Here is a 26784-nt window from a genome sequence, read left to right as displayed (position 1 = left end):
AAACTTAGCCTTTCTGAGTCTGTTTCTTCTTCTGTGAAACAGGGAATTTAAATGCCTGCTTGCAGGATTGTCTTAAAAATTAAAAAATAAAATGCACTTGGAACCTAGTACAGAGGATTGTTTTTAAGGAGCACCTAGGGAAGGAGAATTTCTGAAACAGATTGAGTAGCATCACTGGAAGACTGGCAGGGAATGATCAACAACACAAATCTCAAAACTTAGTCAAAGGGGACCAGAAGTTGTTAGTTGAATTTTGAATTGAGATGAGTGGTAATAGTAAGAGTACTTTCAGTGGAGGCTTGGGGCCAGAAGCCAGATTGCACGGATTGAGTGTGTGATGAAGAAGTGTTAACTATCCTTCACACAGCTTAGTTGAAAAGATTCTGTGTGGGGTTTTTTAGTTTGTTTTTTCTGGACCTGTGCCATCTGTCATGAAGCTTCACATTCAAGGTAGTGCTTTTAGTCATTTTCAGTTACTTTAGATGTATGTACAATTTTGAAAGTTTGCCTCTGTGCCTTCCCTAGGTACTTCATGCCAGGTTTGATGGCAATTTACTATCTTAGGGATACTTTTTGTTCTACATTAAGTTGATGTTTGATGAAAGATATGATTAAAGTAGCTTTTCTTAAAAAGAAAGCCCAGTTTATTAATGCTGAGAGTTAGAATAGAGATGTAAAATTTAGACCAGAGATGGTATGTGTTTATTTTTCATTATGGAGCTTTCAATCATTCACGAAAGTAGAACTCCAAAGTAGCCACTGCCCAGCTTCAACAGTTAAGATTTGGGCAGTCTTGTTTCATTTATTCCTTCCCCACCCCCACCCCCTTTTTTCCCCTAGACTGTTTAAAATTATGGACCTCTTGTCATTCTGTCTCTTATATACCTCAGAACTTACTTTAAATAAAACAACCACTGTAATGTTATCACACCTGACAAAACTAACAGTAATTGAGAAAACGAATTCACCGAAGTCCCAAAGGGGTCCATGGTACAGGACAGATGACAAACCACTGCAAATCTTGCCACTTAATATTGTGCAATTTTGGGCATTGGCTTCTCAAGTCCTTGCAAGCTGATTTCCCTACTCCCCTTATTCCCACCTTCCTCCCCAGCACCACCACCCCCGACCCCAGTTCCTTAGGTGTGGTAAGCATCTATCTACAGGTTCAGATTTCTTGGAATTAAAGCAGATTCTAGCCTAACCAAAAAAGATGACTGATTTTTTTATCAATATAGATTTTTAGTGTATCTTATTCTTCACTGCACAGCATTTTATCTTCTTTTTTTTTAACTAATTAATTTATTTTGGCTGCGCCAGGCCTTAGTTGCAGCACGCAGGATCTTCTTTGAGGCATGAGGGATCTTTAGTTGCGGCGTGCAGACTTCTTAGTTGTGGCATGCGGGCTTCTTAGTAGTGGCATGTGGGCTTCTTAGTAGTGGCATGCATGTGGTATCTAGTTCCCTGACCAGGGATCGAACCCGGGCCCCCTGCACTGGGAGCGTGGAGTCTTACCTGCTGGACTGCCAGGGAAGTCCATATCTTCATATTTTGAGTGCTCACTCTTTTTCACTTACTATTTGGCCCAAAAAAAAAAAAAATTTTTTTTAACATATGGAAGTGTCAGGTAGTCAGAGGAGGCTGCTCTGTAATCAGTGGATGGATGAGATGAAAAACTTTCTTGTAACAGTTGAGAGATTGTCTTCCAGTTCAGCCTAGAGATACAATTTTTAGGTCAGTTTATCATGTCTTCTGCTAACTGATTACTCAAAGAGTTTTTTCCAAAACTGGAAGAAACACTATTAAATGCAGGGCTTCGTAAACATTTTTTTCCCCCACTTACGAATAAGATTTCATCTTTTTCAAAACTTTTTCTTAATGTGCTTTAGTAGGAGGGATGGTTTTTATCATAAGGCAGAGGATTCTAGAGGGGCATGGAACATGTTTTTATTTTTTGTTTTGAAGTACTTATGGAGTCATGGAAGTTGCAAAGATAGGACACAAAGGGCCTGTATACTCTCCATCCATTTTCCCCCAATGGTTACATCTCATTTTATCACACATATGGATTTGCGTAACCATTACTGCAGTGAAGATACAGAACTATGCCATCACTACAAATTACCCCCTGCCCCCAGTACCTCTTTATCTCCCATCCACCATCCCTAACCTATGGCAGCCACTAATTTGTTCTCAATTTTTATAATTTTAGTTTGCAAAGGTTATATAACTGGACTCATAGAGTATATCATATTTTGAGATTGGCCTTTTTTCACTCAGCGTAATGTCCCTGAAATCCATCCAAGTAGTCATGTGTGTCAGTAGTTCATTCTGAATGTTTTTAAAGTTGAAATAAGTGCCTTATTAACTCACTATACCAAAACAGTCCACCCTAAACTACCCAACCTCAAGTTTAAAGAGGGCTATGAATTTTTAAAAAGGCCTGTAAGTTTTGTGGGTATTTTACAATGTTAAGTATAATATACATAATTATAATAAATATATAAATCATATTCGCATTGTAAAATTATCATTAAAATGTAACTAGTCTCTTTAAAGTAGATTCTGTGTTTGACTTAAATATACAAAGCTTATAGACATTAAGTTTACAAAGCTTAAATAGTATAAGACTAGGATTCATTGGTTACCCAGTTTTGTAAATGATTTTTCATTTAAACAGTCAGAATTTGGGTGAGCCGTTCTTTTTGCTTTCCTGAAATAATTTCACATTTATAGAAAATTACAAGAGTAGTACAGAGAACTTTTATATATCCCATTTATTTAACTTTTAGCATTTTTGACATTATCATTATACATTCTTTCCATCTATTTATACATGCATGTATATATAAATTTTAATTTTTTGGAACTATTTGGGCTTAGGTTGCATATGTCATGACCCTTTATCCTTAAATATGTCAGTATATAATTCTACAGAACAAGGATGTTCCCTTAACACAACTCCATCACAGTTGACAAATTCAGGAAATTTAACGTTGATGGAATATTTTTATCTAATATAGCTCATATACCAGTTTTATCAATTATTTTCTCTTTCTCGCTCTTCTTTTTTTTTTCCTCCAGAACAGAACAGAATCCAGTTCAGGGATGGATGTTAGTTGTCTTTTCTCTTTAATTTTCTCTGATCTGGAACAGTTCTTCAGGCTTTGTCGTTTATGACATTAGTAGTTTTGGAGAATACAGGCTGGTTATTTTCTAGAATGTTCCTCATGGTTCCCCATAATTAGTTTCATGTTACATCCCTGATTGGAATACCGCAGGAGTGATGTTCTGTCCTTCTCAGGGAATTAAATCTAAAATGTGTCCATCAGGGCTTCCCTGGTGGTGCAGTGGTTGAGAGTCTGCCTGCCGATGCAGGGGACACGGGTTCGTGCCCCGGTCCGGGAAGATCCCACATGCCGCGGAGCGGCTGGGCCCGTGAGCCATGGCCGCTAAGCCTGCGCGTCCGGAGCGTGTGCTCCGCAACGGGAGAGGCCACAACAGTGAGAGGCCCACGTACCGCAAAAAAAAAAAAAAACAAAATTAAAAATAAAATGTGTCCATCAGCATTTCATTAGTGGTATTAATTTTGATCACTCAGTGAAGATATTGGTTCGATTTCTCCATTATGTGGTTACTGTCTTTACCATTACAAGTAATAAGCAGTCTTGGGTAGACACTTTGAGACCATGCAAATATCCTGCTCCATCAAACTGGGACCCCAAGATTTATTGATTCTTGTTCTTGAATCAGAGCAAGAGCAAGAATCAGTAAATCTTATTTTGAGGGTTCGAAGTAAATGAGAGTCAATCTTTCTAAATTACCTTGGCTTGAAAATTCACCTTGATTTTGGAAACACTTATTTACTTACATTTTTTAGGACTTTGATCTGTATGCATTGCATATAATAATTGCTAGTGTCTTAACTTAAAAATGTTTCTTAAACTTTTGGGTTTATTTTTAATCCTTTGCTGCCCCCTGCAGGTCTATGAATATAAATCTTTGGAGCAAGGTAAGTATTCCTAATATTGCAAATCATAACATGGTATATAAAAAGCAAAAGTTATAATAGCTTCATATATTTGTCATGTATCATTATAAATTAAGTGAATTTAGAATCTTCAAGTTGGTCATTTTAGTTTTAAAACTGCTTTCCTGGAGCATGAAATTTATTATTGAGGTGATCCTTTACTTTGTCCTAAATTCTTCATAAGGTTTTCAACTTTTCCAAAAAACAACTGTTAACGTTATTGCAGTAACCATACAGATTTAATAATTATTTTTAAAAATATATGCATGTGTGTATATGTTTGTGTATCTACATGTATATCTATATATGAATGATATACAAATAAATTTTAAACTGTTATCTTTTTAAGAAGCTAACTGCTTTTATGCAGGAAGTACAATGATCCTTATGCTGAATTACAAGAATATTTGTAGCTTAATAAAATCAGAATGCACATTATTGATTGGAATTCCCAATTTAAATAATTTTTAAAATCTTATTTTCATTCAGTTCTGTTTTTAGTATTACTTAAACTGCCATTCAAACTATATAGTCAGTTATAATATATGGTTGAGATATTTATATTTAGAACTAATTTTTTGACTAGAAAGATTTTTCATTGGTTTATTAAATGTGTCTTTGTTCAAAATGTGGTGTTAAATTTGGCTGTCATGTCTGATGTATGGCTACAGCTTCTGGTAGAATTTATTGTCTACCTTCTACGCATGTCTGTGTTGGTTAAAAAACAGTTTGTAGGTAAGGATTGTTTTGTTTTGCTTTGCTTTTGAACAGTTTCTACCTTAACCTTTGAATTGCTATTAACAATAGCATGATTTTATGGTGGAGTGAAGTGGGGTATGGTCAGTTTTGCCTTATTTTCCATATTAAAAAATAAATAGTTGAAGAAGCTGCTGTAGTTTGAGTTGTTAATACTTATGGTATGTGCTGGGCACTATTTAAAGAACAAATAAGTTCAATCGTAGTATACACATGAGGTAATTCAGAATTCCTAACTCATATCACTTCAGAAAACTATGTTCCTTTCTTATTATCTTCTGCCCGTGGATATATAGTCAAGTACTGTGATCAAAAGTTAGATGTCAGTACTGTATGTAGGTTTTGTAATCGTTTTCATCATAAAATATATATTTGAATTTTTTAAATTGAAATTTTGTGGGCAGAATTAATGTTGATGAGTAAGTCTTTAGTTTTTGTGTATTCGGTTGATAAGAATCAATGAGAACAAACATGTTAGAACTTTCAACCCCCTTTTGTTTTAATGCCATTAAAATGACTTAAAAAAAAAGTTATTTAGTGGTTCAGGGAATTTTACTTTCTTATTTCTGTAAAACTACACTTAAAAGGAGGAAACTGGACCAATTTCAACAAGACCAAAAACAATACAATGACAAATAACATTGGTTGATAATTTCTATAAGATATTTCCTGTTATAACAGTTTATTTAAAACAGTATATAAAAGATCAGTTTAGAGGCTTTCTTAGTGACATTTCATGAAACATTGCAGTTTTCCTTCAACATGGATTTGTTTTGTTTTTGTTTTTAAAAGACAAGCCTATTATTTAAAAACGAAACAATCTCCTTGGCAGGTGGGGATGGTGTTGAATTACTATGATACAGAATAACACCTTACTGGGGAGAGGCTTTATTATTTCAAGAATTCAATTTCAGATTGTATTTGTTCTTGTTTGCTTCTCTTGCTGCAATGCACGCATTTCCTGTCTTACCAGATAACAGAACTGTTGTACAAGGATGGACGTTATTGCCAGGAGCCTCCAGGACCAACGGGTAGCGTTTCAATTTCGATGATTGTAACTTATCCACAAATCCATTCTTCTGTGTAATGATGGACTAGAAGGATTACAGCAGTAAACATTTTCTTTTTGAAAGTGAAATTTGAAAACATTTGGTTATAAATCTTTATATTGATAACCACAACATTTTGAGATCTGTGAGGTGTTTGGTTTTATCATAATTGTTTTTTTAAAGGGAGGGTTGGGAGGGCTTTTTTTTTTAGATATTGAGGAAATGCTTCTTATAGAATCAATCAAAATAGGCTTAAAAATTAGTAATCCTTAGTGTTTATGTGATTTTAATGTTTTGCCAGTATAATCAAACATATAAAATAGTAAAGCGGTCTTGTAGATTTTTCCACTTAAATATAATTTATTACCTAAAATATATTATTTGACATTTAATGATTTTTGTTTTCACATAATAAAGCCTAGAATATATGGGTTTCTGTAAGAAGGTACCCTTCTTGAAAGTTTGTATTTTTCTATCCTAGGTATTAACACATGGCCCTATACATTTTATGCTTGAATGCATAGGAAAATTACTGTTGTTACAAAGCATCTTTGTTAATCTCGGTTTTTCATTGGCTAATAGGCAGCTCTTCACAGGATTACTGTATCTGCTTATTAAAATTATTTAACTTTCTATACTCAACATTTAACAGTCCTCTCTAATTTTATGTTTCCCTACTAAGTATTGCCCACCAAAAAATTAGTATAGAAATGTGTACAAGGCATTTATTTATTCTCACTATTTGTGATTTGGACAGGAAAGGGGTAAGGCCTTGGGCAGGACAACTTCTGTCACAGAGTGGTGGAAAAAAATAGATTGAAGGAAGATTCAGTACTGAAAAGCTGTCACTCGGTCTGAAAATAATTAATATTCCTTTCACTCACCAGTTAGATATGTGCTCCCAAACCACATAATCTCTATGCCTCAGTGATCATTGTTGCCATTTCAGAGCCTCTCATCAGGGTGACATCTCACACCAAAATGATTTCTTATAAATTAATCTTGATAACATGACAGTCTCAGTAATTTTAGTGGAATGCTTTCTCTTGTTTTTTTTCCACAGAAGCTGTTGGCTATTTTCTTTATAACTTGATTGACAGCATGAGTGACTCAGAGGTACAGGCCAAGGAGGAGCATTTGAGACAATACTTCCATCAGCTGATGGAGATGGTACCATTTCATTTTTTGCTATATAATGCCTGTCCTGCCTGACATGTATCTATTAGATTTGAAATTGCTGCTTTTAAGTACAACCAGACCACTTCTCAATGACATAGACGAGTTGGAGACTTAAATTATGTCTGAGATAATTTCTGTTAGACAAATCTCAGTTTGGTTGTCTAAAACTCAGTTGTTTTTTCTCCTCCCTTCCCTTTGCACAGAATGTAAAAATTCCTGAAAATATCTACAGAGGCATTCGTAATCTGCTGGATAGCTACCATGTTCCTGAATTGATTAAGGTGTGTGTGAAACAGTAATCAACTTTTTAAAATGCTTAATTTATATATAAAAGCATGTTAAAATTTTATTTAAATATGTTGCTTTTGGCCAAAAGTTTATTTAAATGACAACCTTTAAAACAAGGCTTTTCATTGATTGTTGGTAAATGCTGTTTATATATTGGAGAACGTGTTTAAAGTATTTATTACAGTGGTTATAAAGCATGAACAGAATTTCTGCAAAATTTTGGAAGATGGAAAAATAACAGTGAAATGAAATGAAATTTCCAAAATTTGCTTTTGACATTTGCTAATATATTTTACACATGTTTTCTGATTCTAATTTAAATCCCAATTTTAGGATGTTAATATGTTGGTTGAAAGAGAGAAGACAGACTCTCGAAAAGTAAGTAGGCTTTTTGAGTAGATTCTACATGCTATAGTAACCACATTTAATGAGAGTTCTAGACTGTGTCCTTATAAAACCAGTGGTTCCTAACATTTTTGTCATCAGTGTACCTCTAAGAAGTTGGTAAAAGCTATTTCAGAAAAATCAGCATATCTCAAAAAAATCGGCATATCTGAGAAATTTGCATATAATCTCAGGAGCTTTATAAACCCCTGGAGTCCATCCCCAGATCCCCAGATTAATATCCATGATAGCATTTATGACATTTAGGAAAGGTCAGTTTAAAGGGAAGAGTGACAAAGGGTGCATTTTCTTTGTAGGAAATTTCTTTCCTTCTTTTTTCTTTCCATTTCTGTAGACTACGCAGCCTACATCATCTGATTTGGAGTCTAAACTTGAAAAACTAAAAGCTGAAAATCAACCTATAGGAGATGTCCTGAAGCAACTCATATTAATGCTGTGTTCAGAAGAGGTAACTTATAACTATTTCAAATACGCTATTAAGGTAAAAAATTCTTTATAGATAAAAGTAAGCAAAGCCAAATATAATATTTATGATTTTTACAATTAATTATTATACATCATGTCTGTGAAGAATGCAATTAAATGAAAGGTTAGCTAATTTCAGCTACACCTTGAATGGCATGTTTTCCGGTTACTGTAGTTTGTTTACAATAACCTGCAAAGTGAATGATAGTAACAGCCATGATAGGTTTATCATACATGCCAAATGTCCTTTCAAGCCATGGCTCCGGTCTCTTATATCTAGATTGTCAAGCAACTGATACATGCAGTCGTCATTTGCAAGTCAAATATTACTGGGTTGTTAATGCAGGGATTGAAATTCCATTTTCCTGCTGGAAAAAAGTCTTTCTGAGATAAAGGGTCTCTTGCCTTTTTTCAGCAGGCGTCCAGCTGTACTTTGTGTTCATTTTAGTGTGCGTCTGCAATTTGTGGTATATCACTAGACTTTTTCGGTTTTTAGTTCAGTATCATTTGGTCTTATGCCTGTGTTTCTAGGGGAACAGAAATAACAGCTGACTTTAAGGTTATAACATGGTACTATTAAATTCTAAAATATTTCCTTACATTACTTGGATATTGACTAGACTGTGAGGAACGTTGCAGTGATAGACATTTCTGTGCCTGGAAATTGGACGGTGAGTAAGGGCTCACTTGGTACATATTTAATCTGGAAGTCTTTTTTTTATAATACAGTACCCAAACCTTAAAACATCAAATTTGGCATAGTGGCCTGTTTTGCAGTGTAGATAACAAATCTTTTAAACCCCACATATATATATCTTTTCCTGCTTTTTAAAAGGCAAATAAAAATACCAGGGAGCAAGGTGAAGTTAATACCATGAATCCATTTCTTTTCAGGGAGCAAGGTGAAGTTAATAACATGAATCCATTTATTTTAAAAGTACTATTAACTTTTTTTACACTCTGAACATTGAAACTAGAAATTTTATTTTATTTTTATATTAATTTCTTATTTCTTTTTCACTTCCATCCTTTATTTTAGAACATGCATAAAGCTCTTGAATTGAAAGCAAAATATGAATCAGATATGGTTATCGGTGGCTATGCCTCTTTAATAAATTTGTGCTGTCGACATGATAATGCAGAAGAGGCATTGAACCTGAAACGAGAATTGTGAGTACCCTGGCACTGAAACAAATCATCAGCATGTATGCTGATATACAGTCCTTGATGGATCATGTAGATTGACTACTACTCTCATACAATGTGAATTTAAAATAAATTCTCTTTTGTGTTTTTGAAATTTCATACTATAAGACTCTTTGATTAATTATGGCTTGTTTTCAGCAAGGAGTCTTTGTTTAAGTACGATAAGACGTTCTATTCCTTAAAGCCAAAGTTTTTTTCCTCTTGATTATACAACTGCATATGACAACAGTGGTGATGGTAACTATTTTATGAAGCTTGTTAAATATTCCACTTTCTGTACTGTAGGGTAAACAAAATTCTGTCCATTTCTAAGGTATCTTTGGTTTCCCATCCTGATACATTTGCCAAATAAAAATATGTCTTTCAGGGGTATTTCAGTATTCATGACAAAGTTAGAATCACCTTAAGTGCCATGAAGCAAAAGAGTTCCTTATTAGTGTCATTTGCAGATGGAAAGATGCAATATATATGTAGTGTTAGATTTTTACTTCGTCACTTTGAATATAATTACATGTGGATTTGTATATGGCTTCAAAAATAAACCTTAACTAAATTGTAGAGGCCAATGTTAATAACAGTTCAGATTCTGATGAGTTTTTGAAAAGTGATCAAGTAGATATTGCAGTCCTTTTAACAGTTAAACAACTTCTAACATAATATAAATATGGTTTTAATTTTTAGTGACCGTTTAGATTCTTCTGCTGTCCTTGATACCAGCAAGTATGTAAGACTTGTAAAAGTATTGGGAAAACATGGCAAGCTCCAAGGTAAGCGTCAGCACATAAAGGAAACATGTGATGCAAGTATCTTGCCACTGGAATAACATGTGAATTGATATTAATGGTATATCATGTCTTGCAAAGTGCTTGAACACTTTGCAAAATTTGCATGTGAATCCAGCCAGAGCTGCATGGACAGTGTAGGCCATTAGTTTTAATGGATTGGCAAGCTTGTCATTTACATTTGCACAGCTCAGTGCTTTTTGCATTTCTGCAGCTAGTTTTTATTAGCATTGCTGTTTGGATTGAGTTTGAAGATCATGACTTATGGCACAATTTGCCTATATGCCTGCACTAATGGCTTTGTTTTCGCTTAAGAACATTAGAAGGCTGAACATAAAACCTATAAATATAACCTTTATTCAAGAATATGAATTTTGCAGGAGTCTTTGTCTTCACTTTTAATAACATTAACAAAATGTGTACTTTAATAAGGTTTTACATAGAAGTTTGTGGGGAGAGCCTAGCCGATTATATTGTTGATGTATATACTCTAATTTTCTCGTAGTTGAGATAATGCTAAACGTAATATAATTACACTTGATAATTTATTCTTACTGTTTGCTTGTTTCTTTCTCATTGGGCTTTATTTTGAAACTCTTTTTTTAACCTCCCTCTCTTTTATTCCTAGAGAAGATTTTTTAAAAAAATCTTTATAGTCAAAAATGTGGAGAAAATATTTGATTTGAACATTGACTTTTTTCCTAGGAAGCCTTTCTAACACAAAATTCTTTATGAAGATTAGACTGCTTTTTAAAAATCATTTTCTGTAAAGCGGTCAAAACATTTTTTCTGTGCAATAATTAAGAACAACATTATAAAAATGAACTTATTCCATATCCTAAAATGTTTGTTTCTGCCTTCCTAATGAAGCTTAATGAATCTAATGTATTAACATGCAGTCTTTTGGAAAGCTTTCATTGGCTCTGCTTGGCTAATTAGTATCGACATAGCAAACAGGCCCTATCGGTATCAGACCATTAGTCTGGCTGTATATACAGTGTAAACACATCTTTATTATCTGGCCTCCTGACAAGCCATCTGCTGAAGAAACAATGGTGTGATTTAGCAGATGTTAGCTCTGAAGGATAAAAGCATCCATTTAGGAGGATCTTACAGCTATAGGGCAGACAGTACAGGGTTATGTGGTGCAGAGTGGGCACACAGTCCCTATCTATAATTTGTAGTCAAAGTTGCAGGGAAATGATAAAACCATGCTATTGTGGATTTATAATTGTAGTCTCGTTTAGAAATGCAAGTAGTAATTAACTTGAAATCGGCATTATACACTAGAATTTACATTCCTGCTGGGCTTGAAATGCTGTTTTAATAGCAGTTTGTTTTCCCTACATGAAATTACCTAAGGGTCTTTTGTGCTACTTCATTGTAGATGCTATTAACATTCTAAAGGAGATGAAAGAGAAGGATGTTCTTATCAAAGATGCAACAGTCTTGTCCTTTTTCCACATCCTAAATGGTGCAGCTTTAAGAGGTGAAACTGAAACAGTAAAACAGTTGCATGAAGCCATCGTGACTCTAGGGTTAGCGAAACCATCTACTACCTTAAGTTCCCCATTGGTCACCCTATATCTGGAAAAGTAAGTTAATTGAATTTTCAATTTTAAATGTTGGCATTGAAAGAATGAATCTAATCATTTGGGGATTATACTTTGTAAATTCTCTGTAGTGCTGTGGAAGCCTTGGAGGTTATTCACCACAGAATAAGAGGACTTCTGTGGAGTAGGTGACCTATAAAATCACCAGCCGCCCTGTGGTCCTGTGGATTACTTCTCAATGGAATGATCTATGGTGATTTTTTTTTGTATGGGGCATGTGATGATATTACATGAAGCCAAATCTAGTTTTTCCCAGTTTTGAGCCTTATAAGTGTTAATTATTAATAAATATAAGAAAGAAGGATTCTCTGGGGCTTTTGATTATGCTTCATGACTGTTATTCAGGTAATGATGTGGCAGCGTCTCTTCATTGGTCCTTTCCTCCATGTAGTATTTTAATTGCATGTACCAATACAGTAGTTATTCTGGCTTCGATAAATACTGTAAAAGATGTCTCTGTGTCTTGTGGGAAGAAGATGAATTTTGTTACTAGGGTGAGATTTACTGAATTTGAAAATTTTTACATTTGGAATGTTTATGTTGGTGCCCAATTTAAGGTATTTTTTCCAGTGCAAATCATAAAGTCAACCTACTCTCTTGTAATGAGTGAAACATTTTAGTAAGATGATAAAGTATCCTTTATTCTTTTCCTTTTGTGTTTGTTTTTCTTTTCCATTTTAAAAAATTTCTCAGATCTTACCTCTTTGTCATCTCTTCCATGGCTTAATGCAATTTTTAATCTGCTTATTTTGTGACTGTGATTTTCTAATTTTAGTTTGGATGTTGCCATATCAGTGTCAGGAGAAAAGTAAAAGATAAATCTTAACGGTTCTCATATTCTTCCCACATTTCTGGTAGTTTTTCTTTATTTATTAGGGGGTATAATTAATTGAATATAATGAATGATTTAGTATTGAATTTAAAATGTGGAATAAAAACATCTCTTTTAACTAACTCTTTTTAGGAAATATGTGTACACACACATATATATATGCACACACATACATGCACATAAATGTTTTATGAAATAATTTCTTTGCCATCAATCAAAAAATAGTTTATCAGCTTAATATGATTTGGCTAAATCTTAACCTCCACAATCTCAGCATTACATCTTTTTAAAGAAATAGTGATTCAAACAATTATTGTGTTATTGAGTTCTCATGTTCACAGCCTACTTTATATAGAAATCCTATAATTAATATGCTTCCTCCTAGAATTTTTTTGATTGTTTAAAAGACCCGTCTCTGCAAATTGCATGTGGAGCTCTGCATAGGGATTTGAAAGAAATGGGCCCAGTGCCCAGAAGAATTAGGCCCTCCTCCACCACTGGGCAAAAATAAAATAATTAACAATGAAAATGAGGCCATGGTAGAAAAAGTATCTTACAAATAGAAATACTTTGAAGACAGAGGAGATACAAAAGTTTTCCAGAAGAAGTCTGCAGATGGGGCTCATGAACCAAGGAGAACTTCCTCCAAGGGAAAATGGAAATAGCATGGGATTCAGATGTTAATGTGGAGCATACTCTGTGCTTCAGATTCTACTGTACAGTCAGAGATTTGTGTGTCTCAGTAAAATCTGACTGTCCCTGTTAATTGGGCTAGAGAAATCTAAATTAGTTTCTTTTATGATTTTTTTTTTTTTACTACTTTCAGATACAAAGAGAAATTACCTTCTATTTTTATTTGCCTGAATTTGTTTTTGTTTTTTGCTATCTTTGCTTTGCAGAGGCAGTTTCCATGACAAGATCTTCAGTTTCATCTGTCATGATAAAAAGGTTTTGTTGACTCTTTTAGAGTCAGGAGAATAATTAAGAGGAGATAAAGGAAATTTCATGTTTAGCAGAAAACAGTAGTAGCACTCCTGGTGGGGGCTAAGTTGGAGGAAAACGTTGACTTTGCAACTTATTTTCAATTGTGTTTTCCCAACTGATGGAAGATAGCTAATTAATTCAGAATCATGACAAGTGCAGTACTAGGATTAACTATGCTAGCCTGCCCAAAAGTCTACATGTATTTGATTTGATTAAATATGTTTAATCTTCAATAATATCAGGTAATTGGCCTCAGCAGGTATGAACTCATCTGGAGAATGAGGCCTTTATTCAAACTTGAGGTAGAATTATGAGAAACATTTCAGAACACTTTACAAAATCTTCATCCTTTCAAAGGCAAGCATCTTTTTGGAAAGTCATTGCAAAGACTCTGAAGAAGGCTGTCACTTACAAATTGTAATTCTAGAACAAATTTGCGAGGTTGAGTTCCTTAGAAAGATGATCTTTAAGATTCAATAGATATTAATTTTGGACTGACTTTTCCAGCATTGGATAAAACACAGGAGAAATTTAATATTGTATCAGTTTGTTACTTGGATATTGTTTTAAAAGTTTTACAGTTATGAAAAATAATACATTTTGTTTTTATTCATTTGCCAAAGGAAATCCAAAATAACAGGTTTGCAAAATTTTGAAGAACTTGTTAAACTAATCTGATTTGTATTATCAAAATAATACTTGCACTGAAAAGAAGTTTGCTGATTTGAACAAAATTTTCATGTGTTTCATTTACACTGGGACTGTTCTGTAAGACACATGTCTACATGTAGTCCACATGAATGTTAAACATTTTCCTTTGTAACTACTTAAAAAAATTTTTTTAATTGAAATCATGCCTGATCCAGAAAGAAATGCTTTAAAATAGGTTAAAAGAGCTTTTGATTAGTCTTTATGCTATGATAAAGGAAATAAAATTAATGAAATTTGGGCCATTAGTTTTTAAAGCATAAAAATTTGTATGATGCAGTTTCAGATTCACTTGTATAGCTGATCCATTTTGGTTTCATTTCATATGAAAAATATCTGAAGCTGTTTAACTGGATTATTTAGTGCAAATGATCAAAGAATCTTTAATTTCTGCTTTCCATTTAGGATTTTTCTGTGCTGATTTGTGCTATAATCTGTATATACCCACATGCATTTCATTTAAGTGAATCATGGACTTTGTCCATATAATCCTCCCAGAACTCTTGCTAAATTAATCTGGAGTTCTTCATAAAGGTCACAATTTCTGTAAGATGAACCTATACCAATACGTTTTAAAACTTACTGTAACACTTCAATATGTTGCAGAAGTGGGAAATACACTTTTTATAATGCTGGTTATTCTGTCATATATACTCCCCTTTAATTTTGGCATCTTCATTTGTACTGGATACTTTTATTATTTGTGGGAATGCTCGCCTTCTAGAGTAAAACTCTTTATGTGCTGAAAGGAAATTAAGGAGGTTTGGCTCTTTTACTCCATTATTGCAATTCAGAATTTAGCATCATCAGTGCCAAAGGACAAAAGTGGTTCATTTGCCCTAGGGGGACAGGACAGTGATAAGATGATTTTTCGTCAAGGATCATTGGGTCGTAATTAAGTTACATTCATGGCTATTGCTTTTTGAAGGATGATTGGTAAATGACAGGCTTCATGTGCTTAGTACGGACAGTGTTCAGTAGGGTTTTTTCTCCCTCTGTCAGAAAATCCTGTTGAGCCTGATAATGTAAATGTGGCATTTTATTCTGAACAAAAGAGCAGGGAAATGAGCTATCTTGTCTAATCATTCAGTTGTTTAACACTGACTTCCAGTTTAGACTCAATTGGCTGGAAAGCACTTGACATGTGAAGTTAGTGCTGTTCCGAAAGCATGTTTGAGTAAATTTGAAAGTAAGTGACAGCTAAATTGTACCTAGGGAAATTACAAAGCCTTCAACACAGTTAATTTTTTTGGGAGGATTAGTTGTAATTGCAACACTAGTCTCCTTGAAGATTCCGCATTTATAGATGATGAACAGAAAAAGAAACATTTAGCTCTTTCAAGGGCTGGTTCTCTTCACAGAATAATTTTTGTGAAGTCGATGGTTTCTCCTGAATTGATTTCTTTCCACACTGAACATCTGCTTAAGATTTATAGAATAGTCAGTTTTTAGAGTGTTAAGGTGTTTTTTGTTTCCCCCTCCCTTGTTTTGAACTTTTTTCTCCCCTAAAGCCCCTCTTTTCTCCAGTGATTTCAGATTTTGAGAGCTTTTCAGTCAGTAAGCTCTTTAGGTAAATCGCCACTTCACTAACACTTTATGCATAATGTTGAAGCACTTTATTCCAATTAAAAAATTAATATTTGTCATTTAAAATTTTGATTAAATTGGAAGTTATTTGCTATAGGTAAGGAGACTAAGTTTAAAGCTACCAGTAGGTAGATAGTTGTCACTGGTTGTTCTTGTTCAAGATTGTATGAAACACATTTGTGATTTTTACAGTTATATATAAAGGAATTTGAGTTAGGAGGACTTTGTTTTCTGGTACCTTTAAGTAGATAGTTTTATGATCAGCCTCATATAAATGTTATGTCCAGGGTTTGTTTTTCTGTCAATGACATAAAGCATACTTTCATTTCATAATAAGGACTAACACAAGAGGTAACATCAGATTTGCCATGTTCTTATTGGACTCAGTCTATTATATATATGTGTGTTATTAAAATTTAGAATTATAGAATCTTCCTTTCCACTGTTCTGTTTTTATTTCATAGGCTCCCAGAATTTTGATAAAGGCTATGTTGAGTTAATTTACATCAATCAAAAATATTTTAAAATGATTGATTACTTTTTATTAGCATGTATAGTTTTATTTATGAAAATCACTTTATGTATATCATTGAAATACTTTGGGAGGGTGTCTAGTCGTTGAAAATATCACAGTGGATTTTTCTTAGAGATAATAGTATGTTATAGAGTTGATTTTCACTTAGTATTATTTGAGGTTTGTGAAAGCAGTGGCTAAATTTTTATCAGGATTGGACTTTTAAAAATTTGTGACCCGTTTGTATATAAAGCTTTAGGAATTATGCGTGTATACTGAAATAAGCATGGAGTAAGTTTTGAATCCAGAATTAATGTTTTCAACAAGATTTCTTCAAAAGATTATTATTTTAGAGTAGAGTTTTAAATCAGTTCTAGTGTTTTAAAGTGTACAAAGGAAATCACAGAATCATTTTAGGTCACAGAAACTAGAATTACACTGATTGATAAAGTCTTCCCCCACATTTTGGGTATAAGGCAGTTTCCACCTTTTCCCATTTGATATTTTACTGCACTTACTGATTTCATCCAGCCTAATAAAAGTGGTATTTTCATGTGATGATTTTTTCTGCTGGTGTGAAACATTTGAGATGATGAACCTAACAAGTTCAAGTTCATAGAACCTCGCGTTAGAGTATTAGAACTGGGAGGGAACCCAAAGGTCCTTGAGTTCAACTCTTGTGATAATCTGCTTTCATCACCACTTCTAGAAATGTGTCACACTGCTGTAGCCAAGCTGCATGTAGTACTTATCAATTGGGATTGAAATTCAAAAGTCCTATGCGTATACAACTATTTTCACAGTAATGTGAATTTTATATACTTTCTCATATTTTTCATTTCCCTCACCCAAAGTTTTCAAGCTTTAATAGGAAAGATTAATGATGACATCAAATCATACGAGGCATGGACATTTTTATCTCTTTAAAGTGACGTGATCCAACCAAACACAAGTCAGAATGTAGATAATAAGGACTGAAAAGAAAGGACTAGACCTTAGTTCATTTCTATCATCAGTAAGCACACTTTGTACAAAATGTTTCACTATAGATTTCTAATTCATTTTGTTGGCAACCTGGGGTCAGTGACATTGTTACTTAAAATTACTAACAAATATATATGAATTATTTCCATTTTGCTATACTTGTCTTTTCTGTTGTTGTTCTGAGCATGTATAATCTTCAGAAGCATATATTTGGAGACCAAAGACTATTAACATGTCTCTTTGATTGACAGAACAATTATTCACTCATTTATTGATAGCTTTGACCTAATGTAGGGAAAATACAATTGAGACAATATTATCCTAGTTTGGAAATTGATCTGAAAAAGCAAATTATACTGCTTTTTAAAAATCAGTGTGTGTTAGTTTTTCTCTTAAATATTTTGGTAGTTTTCCATTAAATGGAATTGTAAAAAGGTAATAACTTGTATCTGAAGCAAGGGAAAATACTGATTATATAAAGCTTTATATCATATGTGGTAGCATTTCTCTTGTATGACAGTAATCTAGCCTGCAACATCTACTTGCAGTTTTGAAATTAACCTGTAATTTAGTCTTCACCCCAAATGACAAAAATTCAAATGACTCTGTGGGGTGCCGGAAGATGCACTGTAAACAGGGCTTAGTAAGGGGATAAGGTAGAGTTCCGTCAGGATAGGCTCATTTTCACTGTGTCAGTATTGTAGTAAAATTAATGCTTCTTCATGATATTTTACTTTTTAGTACAGTTTAAAACCTTAATCTAGATAAAATGGTAATTCAGTCTAGGGCAACATAACATTTGTATAATGAACCAAAATGTTAGGGCTTCAATGGAAAATTTTAAAAGGCTTTCTTCCTTTTGAAAACTGTTGCACATGTGAGAGAAATGTGTTTTCTCCACAAAGATTGTCACTGTTATCGCTACTTGTACTTTGGTCCATGTCTCTAACCATGCTTCTTTTTTTAATACATTTCATACTTTCTTTTCAAAAATCTTTAATTTCTTATTCCATATTACACCACCTTATTAGGTTAAACAAACAACATTGCTTTTAATAGAGCATAATGTATAATTAGATGTACTCAACTGAAACGGGGGAGAGTCCAGGGACCTGATGACAGTGCCTTTCTCTGTTTACCTGGTGGCCTTAGGCTCATCAGTCAATCTCTAGATGCCTTAATTTCCTCATCTATTTAAAAATAAAGGAAGGTGGCAAGTAGAATTGGATCACATAATCTCTACAGCTTTTTCAAGGTCTTAATAATTTCTCATACTGTCATTTTCCAAGGGAAATAGTAGGTTTTGAGGACACAAAAGAATGTGTTTCCACACTCTTATTTAATAAACTGACTTAATGAAAATATCTTTTTATTTTAATTAATTAACCACATAAGAGAAGCTTCGATTTTATAATTGGAAATAATTTTTAAAAGCTTACCCTCTTATGAAAAGCTTTTAAAGAGTTCTAGAATTCACCAACCCTAAGAATATCCTAGGTTTAGCAACAGTAAGTTTCTATATGTATGAATCCTAAAGTTACTTCTTCCTGGGATTTCCTTGTGGCACATGGTTAGGAATCCGCCTGCTAATGCAGGGGACATGGGTTTGAGCCCTGGTCCGGGAAGGTCCCACATACCGCGGAGCACCTAAGCCCGTGCGCCACAACTACTGAAGCCCGAGTGCCTAGAGCCTGTGCTCCGCAACAAGAGAAGCCACAGCAATGAGAAGCCCACGCACTGCAACGAAGAGTAGCCCCTGCTCACCACAACTAGAGAAAGCCCACGTGCAACGACAAAGACCCAACGCAGCCAAAAGTAAATTAAAAAAAAAAAAGTTGGTTCCTCCTTATCTGGAGAGGCAGCAGTATGAAACATATGATGAGAAAGGTGAAAGTGCTTGAAAAGTTCTTGATGACTGTTGATGGACATTTAATAAAGTTTCACAAATCTGGAATTATTGAGGACCATAAGCACAAAGTAGTTGGAAAAAATATTTGACAGTAGTCCTCGTTTTTAGAATAATGCATTCTTATAGCAATTTATATATAATCTGAGAGAATGCCTTCATCTTTTGGACTTTTTAATAAGTACCATTTAGCAAGCAAAATAATAAAAGTTGAAGCAGGGAAAACAGGGAACCACTAATGATGTCTGTACTCTGAACATTGATTTTTATATAAGGATTGTTTCTTGTATTTTTTTTTTTCCAATTTGGCTTCGTGGTATTCTACCTTAAATAAAACTCACTCGTGTACCTTTTGACTGGTCATTGTATAGCTCTCAAATTAATTAGATATATTTTATTCATTGTTAATATTTTGATGTTTCCAAGGGATGACTTACCTACTGCTCTTGAAGTCACGATTGACTGCTATAAAAAGTATAAAATACTACCAAGGATTCATGATGTCCTATGTAAACTGATAGAGAAAGGCGAGACTGATCTAATTCAGAAAGGTTAGTCACCTTCTAATTCGTTAGTGTTGTTAGTTTTCTTTTTTCCCCTCTTGCTTATTTAATCTTAATGTGTTGCTGTGAAGAGAGAATTTAACAGGAAGGCAAGCACATCCAGAGAAACTTTGTTACACTTTTGAGTTGAAAAATATCAGGTATATTTTTAACATTATAAATGTACTTGATTTTAGTAACTTCATTTTGAAAAGTCACCCCTCTTGTTTTTTGTGTGTGTGTGTGTGTCTGGTACGCGGGCCTCTCACTGTTGTGGCCTCTCCCGTTGCGGAGCACAGGCTCCGGACACGCAGGCTCAGTGGCCATGGCTCACGGGCCTAGCCGCTCCGTGGCATGTGGGATCTTCCCGGACTGGGGCATGAACCCATGTCCCCTGCACCGGCAGGTGGACTCTCAACCACTGCGCCACCAGGGAAGCCCCTCTCTGTTATTTTTTGGTCCGCTTCTTGATGATCTGCCTTTGTGAGATTTTCAGCCTTATCCTCACCAGTTCTCTTTGAAGCTAGTCACAGGTACTTAATGTCATAAATGTATGCTGTTACATAAGGAATGTGACAGAAAATTGGTTGATTTAGCTATAACCTTTAAGTTATTCTAAATATTTGTTTTAAAGTTTTCTTGTATTTGTTCAGAACTCTTCAAGTGATATAGTGTTAGTCTATATTTTGTCTTCTAATATATTTTCTTCTTTCCTCTCTAGCAATGGACTTTGTGAGCCAAGAACAAGGTGAAATGACTATGCTGTATGATCTCTTCTTTGCCTTCCTACAAACAGGAAATTACAAAGAGGCCAAGAAGATCATTGAGGTATGATTTTAACTCCAGTATTCTAATTGTACAGCTATTTAGACTCTTAATTAGAATATGTTTACAAATTTTAACCTTTAATTACACATGTTCTGATTCATGTTAATATAATTCAGTCTCAATAATGTGGGGTGAGAGGGAGAGACTCGGCCAGCTTCTTTATTGTATATAATTACAGTTCAGAAAAGGCAGCCTGGTTGTATATTGAATTTGTTTCTTCACTTTGTTAAATTCACTGTTATATATCAAAATGATATTTGCATATTAAATCTTGGATTGTGGAACAATTAAATTAAACTGGCATTCCTGTGTGTAAAGTTGCTAATCCTCTTTGCCAAGGAATTCTTTGTTCTTAAAAGCAGTGGAATTTAATTTGCTGCAGACCATGCTCAGATTTATTTGTAATGCTTGTCTATAAGTTAATCAGCCAAACAAGTGCTGTCTGCAGGTGTTTGGCATTTAATTTAAAATTTCTTCTTTTTTTTCACTATGGTAAGCAGCTTACGGGAAATGGTAGGTGACAAACCTGGGCTATTTAGGATTAGTATATTTTATCTAGGCTTGATTGAAATTTTGTTTACTGAAATTGATAAGTCAAAGGGCAACGATAAAGTCTGTCCAAATTGTGATTAATTTCACTATTAAACAATTCTGTATCTCCTAAAAAAATCATTTCAGAGAAGATGGACCCATCGCCTTAAGAAATATTACTTTTAGTATGAGTAAAATAAACTTGTGAATACATCAGTAATCATTTTTCTCTCAGATATACTTTACTGTTACTCCATGTCTTTTCCCAAAAGTGCCGATGGTGGACGAGACATAAAGGTGGTGTTTGGCCTCCTTGTTTTTATGTTGATGACTGCTTATAATGGATTTGAAAATAGAGGCACACATCCCAGAAAATTATTAGTTTCTCTTGACATTTTTCAAAGAAAAGTCTAGTATGAAAAAGGACTGTGAAATTAATTCAGAACTTTCTTATATTTCTATCTGTCTTTAACTCAATCTGTCCTCCTGTCGGAGGGAAGTGTGGAGTATGCTGTCTTGGACAGGTGCTTCTATAGCTCGAGTAGTTCATTTGTATTTTCTAGAAAATGTTATAAATTCTCTCATCGAAGGTGCACAGTGTATGTATCTGAAAATGAGAGAAGCTGTCTGCCTGTTGAGTTCTGTACTCTGTATGCATGTTATCAGTATTAGTAAGGCACTGATCAGAGCAGAAATAAAGCTCAGGTATTCAGATAATAGTGATTAGAGGTTCTACAGCAGGAAATCATGCGGCTCTCTTTGTGTAATAAGCAAGACATAATAGAAAGCACAAAAGGCATGAGTGGGTTCTCCTTCTGTCATCTACTTGCTAGTGTGATAATAAATAAGTTACTAAACCTTTCTAAGCTTCCTCATCTCTAAAAGGGAATATAGTATCTTTCTTTAAGATTCAATCACATAATGTATGTAAAGCAGCTTGCATGTTTCCTGGATTATGGTAGTAATCAATATTATTAATTCTCTTTGCCCCTTAAAGGTAGAGATTGTGTTTTCTTCATTCCACATAACTCACAGTATGATGCTTAGCATAAGGTGCATGTTTGTCACATGAATAGGCGAGAGGAGGCTGCATCTTAATTACTTTAAAGCTTTGCCAATGTACAACATCATTGAGTGTAATCATTTAGGAATGGCTGTCTACTGATGACACAGTTTTTATAGTGAATGTGTACAGAATTGCTTAAAGGATACAGAATAGCTTTACAGAATCCCTGTGCAGTACCCTAGGGTAGGACAGCAGGGTGTGCAATATATGGAAATATACTGAAGCACGTTTTTAGGGGGTTTTTTGTTTTTTTTAATGGTTAGTTGGAATTGAATTAAAGTGGGAACTTGATTTTTTTACTATTAAAATTCAAGACCTGGAGTTCTCTCTTGTGGTTTTCTGAGGATTATTGGAAATATTAAAAGTAATGAAAATTAATAAACTAGGACTGTATCACCATATGAAAGAATATTATAAATACTGAGGAACATTTTTATTATTCCCCCAAACACAATAGTGTCTTATCAATGGGTAGATTCACTAGAGTTGAATTTCCAAAGCAAAATATACAATAAAGCTTCTTTGTATTTGAAACACTGTGGGAGATAAGATAAACCAAGTCATACAAATGGTCTCATTAAGTAAAGAAAGAGACAAGATTCAGTGTATAATATGACCTGTGCTTTTAAAATGAGTTGGTATACATACATATATATAATACGTTTTAACATAGTTTTATATTTTAATTCTACCCATGGATTATTGCAGGAGGGTGGAATTATAGCTGGCATTTTGCTATATACTTTTTTGTATTTTCTGAGTTTTCAGTAATGAGCATATGTATTCTTATTGTATATATACTAAGAAAGAGTGTTATTTTCTAGTAAAAGAGAGAGAAAAGTAAATAAGACTTACATCCACCCTCAAGGAGCTAATGTGAGATTAATATGTGAAGATAATGTCTATATAAGACTGAGAAGTGTTGACTGCTGTAAGAAAAATACAAATAGTTCTGAGAGTTCAAGAGAGAAAGTTATTCCCAGTGTAGGAAATTAGGTAAGACTTTATTGAGAAAATGGGGTTTAGGGTGTGGCTTGATGGATGTGGTAAGTCCTGTTCACGTTTGGGAGTTTGATAGGGTTGGGCAATGTATTAAAGGTATTAGAGGTAGAACAAAGAAGTAGAAAAGGGAAGTCTCTAAGTAGTTCCTGTTTTTTCTCCAGCTTCATTGAGATACAAGTGATATTTAACATTGTATAAGTTTAAGGTGTACAACCTGTTGGTTTGATATACTTATATATTGCAAAATGATTACCACTGTAGTGTTAGTTAACACCTCCATTACCTCATGTAATTACCATTTCTTTTTTGTGGTGAGAACATTTAAGATCTACTCTTAACATCTTTCAAGTATATGAGTGTGTGTGTGTGTGTGTGTGTGTGTGTGTGTGTACGTGCACGCTGTATTGTTAAGTATAACTGCCATGTTGTACGTTAGATCCCCAGTACCTGTTCGTCTTAGAAGTGGAAGTTTGTACCATTTGACCAACATCTCCCGTTTCTCCCCACCCCAAGACGCTGGCAACCACCATTCTATGCACTGTTTTTAGGAGTTCAGCTTTTTTAGATTTCACATGTAAAGGATATCATACAGTCTTTCCATGTCTCTGTCTGACTTATTTTCCTTAGCATAATGCTTTCATGGTATATCTTCATTGTTGCAAATGGCAGAATTTCTTTCTTTCTCATGGCTGAATAGTGTGTGTGGTGTGTGTGTGCGCGTGTGTGTATGACTTGCAAATATTTTCTCTCATTTCTTGGGTTGCCTTTTAATTTTGTTGATTGTTTCTCTTGCTGTACAGAAGCTTTTTAGTTTGATGTAGTCCCACTTACTTATTTTTGCTTTTTTCACTTATGCTTTTGTGTCTTATCCAAAAAATTGTTGCCAAGACCAGTATCAGGGAGCTTTTCCCCTGTGTTTTGTTCTGGGAGATTTATGATTTCAGGCTTTATGTTAAAGTCTTTAATCCATTGCAAGTTAATTTTTGTAAGTGGTGAAAGATAGGGGTTTAATTTTCTTCTACTGCATGTGATTATCTAGTTTTCCCAATACCATTTATTAAAGAGACTATCCTTTTCCTGTTGAGTATTCTTGGCTCCCTTGTCAAATATTAGTTGACTGTATATGTGAAGGTTTATTTCTGATTCTGTTCCATTGGTCTTTGCTTCTGTTTTTATTCCAGTACCATTCTGTTTGATTATTATAGCTTTGTAGTGTAGTTTTAGGAAGTGTGATGCCTCCAGCTTTGTTCTTTTTCAGGGCTGCTTTGGCTATTTGTGATCTTTTGTGGTTCCATACAAATTTTAGGATTGTTTTTTCTATTTCTGTGAAAAATGCCATTCAGAATTTTGATAGGGATTTCACTGACTCTATAGATAGCTTTGGATAGTATAGACATTTTAACAATATTAATTCTTCTGATCCATGAACACGGGGTATTTTTTCATTTATTTATGTCTTCAGTTTCTTTCATCAAAGTCTTACAGTTTTCAGTGTACAGATCTTTCACAACCTTGGTTAAATTTATTCCTAGGTTGTTTTTTTTTTAATCATTTTGCTCATCTTGTGAATGGTATTTTATTTTTTTCAGATATTCTGCTAGTGGATAGAAATGAAACTGATTTCTATATGTTGATTTTGTATCCTGCAGCTTTACTGAATCCGTTGATTAGTTCTAATAGTTTTTTGGTGGAGTCTTTAGGATTTTCTGCATATAATATCTTGTCATCTGCAAACAGAGTTTTATTTCTTTCTGATTTCTTAAATAGTTCTTTCATCCTGGGGTATAGGATTTATAGGAAGTATTTTGTAAGGGTAGATTGTTCCCAGAGACCCTTCAATATCAGAATAAGCAGGCTTGAGTTCATGCAGAAGACAGTGAACTCTCAGCAGTGTTAGAAAGAAATTTATACTAGCAGAAGAATGTGTGATAGATGAAAGGGGGTTGGGGACAGTGAGATTAATAGTATCTGAATTAGGATAGTGGTTGTAGGGGTTTTGTTGTTGTTTGCGGTACGCGGCCCTCTCACTGTTGTGGCCTCTCCTGTTGCGGAGCACAGGCTCCAGACGCGCAGGCTCAGCGGCCATGGCTCACGGGCCTAGCCGCTCTGCGACATGTGGGATCTTCCCGGACCAGGGCACGAGCCTGCGTCCCCTGCATCGGCAGGCGGACTCTCAACCACTGCGCCACCAGGGAAGCCCTGTTGTAGGGATTTTTAAGATACTTTACTCAGTCATCTCAAATGATATCTAATAATTGAAGGATAGTGACCTTAGCAGAAGGTATGGTGAATTAACAGAGGCATAATATCATGTAAGCTCTGACTTGAGAGAAACTAAGCTCTAACTTAGATCTGATACAGCGTCTCCCATCATGAACCCTTATAAGTTGGCATTGGCAGATTTCGTCACCTAAAACTTCCTGGATGAAGTCCTTTAACTAAGGTGGTTGATAATATTTGAGTGGCTTCCCAGTTTGACCAATTTCCCCTCCTTCCATTCCTCCCTCCTGCCCTTCAATAAATAATTATGGCTCACATCTTACAGTCTTGTTCTAAAGATAGACCTTAAAAAGATGAATCCATAAAATGCAATAATTGCTGTAACGGAAAGTGCTGTAGAAAGCATCTGTTTCAGACTAGATCTTTCTGAGGAAGTGATGTTTGGGATGAGAACTAAAGGATGAACTGGGAGCCAGCCACATAAAGAGTGGGAGCAAAAGCATTTCACTTAGAGGGCACTGTCTGTGCAAAGGCCTGAGAAATTTTGTTATGTTTTTATAGATGGTACCTCTTTTATGGTTCATAGTAGCAAAGATTTGGACTAAAACTCAGGCCTCCTGAGTTCTAGTCCCATGCTTTTTTGCTAGAAATTATGATAAAATAGAGTGGTATTTCTTTGTTTTTAAAAAAAAATGACTTCATTCTTTCGGCCAAGTGTCTTTTAAGGTACTTCATTCACCTCCCAGGAAGGAGGTGTTGCAGGTCATTTAAATAAATTAACAGTTTAGATCATTCATTTTGTGTATTAAGACTGGAGATTAAGTCCAGGGAGAGATGATAAAAACAAGTACAAAAAGTTAAATAATGACATGAAATGTTAAGTAACCCTATTAAAGGTTTCTATAAAGCATTATATTATTTAATTTTATTCTTAATCCTTTGAGCAGTTCAGTAATCACTTACTGATTGCCTGCCATGTGCCAGGCACTAAGTTCTCAGGATACAAACACAAAGATGAGTAAGAGTCTGCTTTAAACTTATTTAGCATTTCTTTTTCTAACCTCATCCCTTGAGGTTCAAACCTAGGTTACAAGTTAACCAATATTGGTAACCTTTTTATACTTCTCAAATGATTTTCATGTACATCTTCACGTGAGCCTCACATAACAACTAATTAGGGCAATGAAACTTCATTCAGTTCAGGGTGTGAGTGTGGAGCTTATTTAGTTAGTAGTAGTCATGGAATTTGAAATCACGTCCTGATTTCACATTTTCTGTTGGTTCCCTTACACCATTTCTACCTCCAT

At 34.4% G+C, this 26784-nt stretch overlaps 1 protein-coding gene across 1 annotated transcript in view; it reads left to right on the top strand.

Annotated features, from left to right (window-relative positions):
* LRPPRC (leucine rich pentatricopeptide repeat containing) overlaps positions 1-26784 on the top strand; it is a 105933-nt gene that overhangs the window by 40676 nt on the left and 38473 nt on the right. The window contains exons 15-25 of the mRNA XM_082671730.1: positions 3985-4012; positions 5760-5817; positions 6899-7005; positions 7218-7295; positions 7636-7680; positions 8042-8155; positions 9212-9342; positions 10060-10145; positions 11548-11755; positions 19715-19839; positions 20552-20658. Coding sequence (XP_082527856.1) covers positions 3985-4012; positions 5760-5817; positions 6899-7005; positions 7218-7295; positions 7636-7680; positions 8042-8155; positions 9212-9342; positions 10060-10145; positions 11548-11755; positions 19715-19839; positions 20552-20658 — 1087 coding nt within the window. The remainder of the gene's footprint in view (positions 1-3984; positions 4013-5759; positions 5818-6898; positions 7006-7217; positions 7296-7635; positions 7681-8041; positions 8156-9211; positions 9343-10059; positions 10146-11547; positions 11756-19714; positions 19840-20551; positions 20659-26784) is intronic.

This window comes from Grampus griseus (assembly GCF_964374135.1).
Source record: "Grampus griseus genome assembly, chromosome: 15".
NCBI classification, from domain to species: Eukaryota; Metazoa; Chordata; class Mammalia; order Artiodactyla; family Delphinidae; genus Grampus; species Grampus griseus.
Note: the sequence above shows the minus strand (reverse complement) of the source record. Positions and strands in the feature narration are given on the sequence as shown.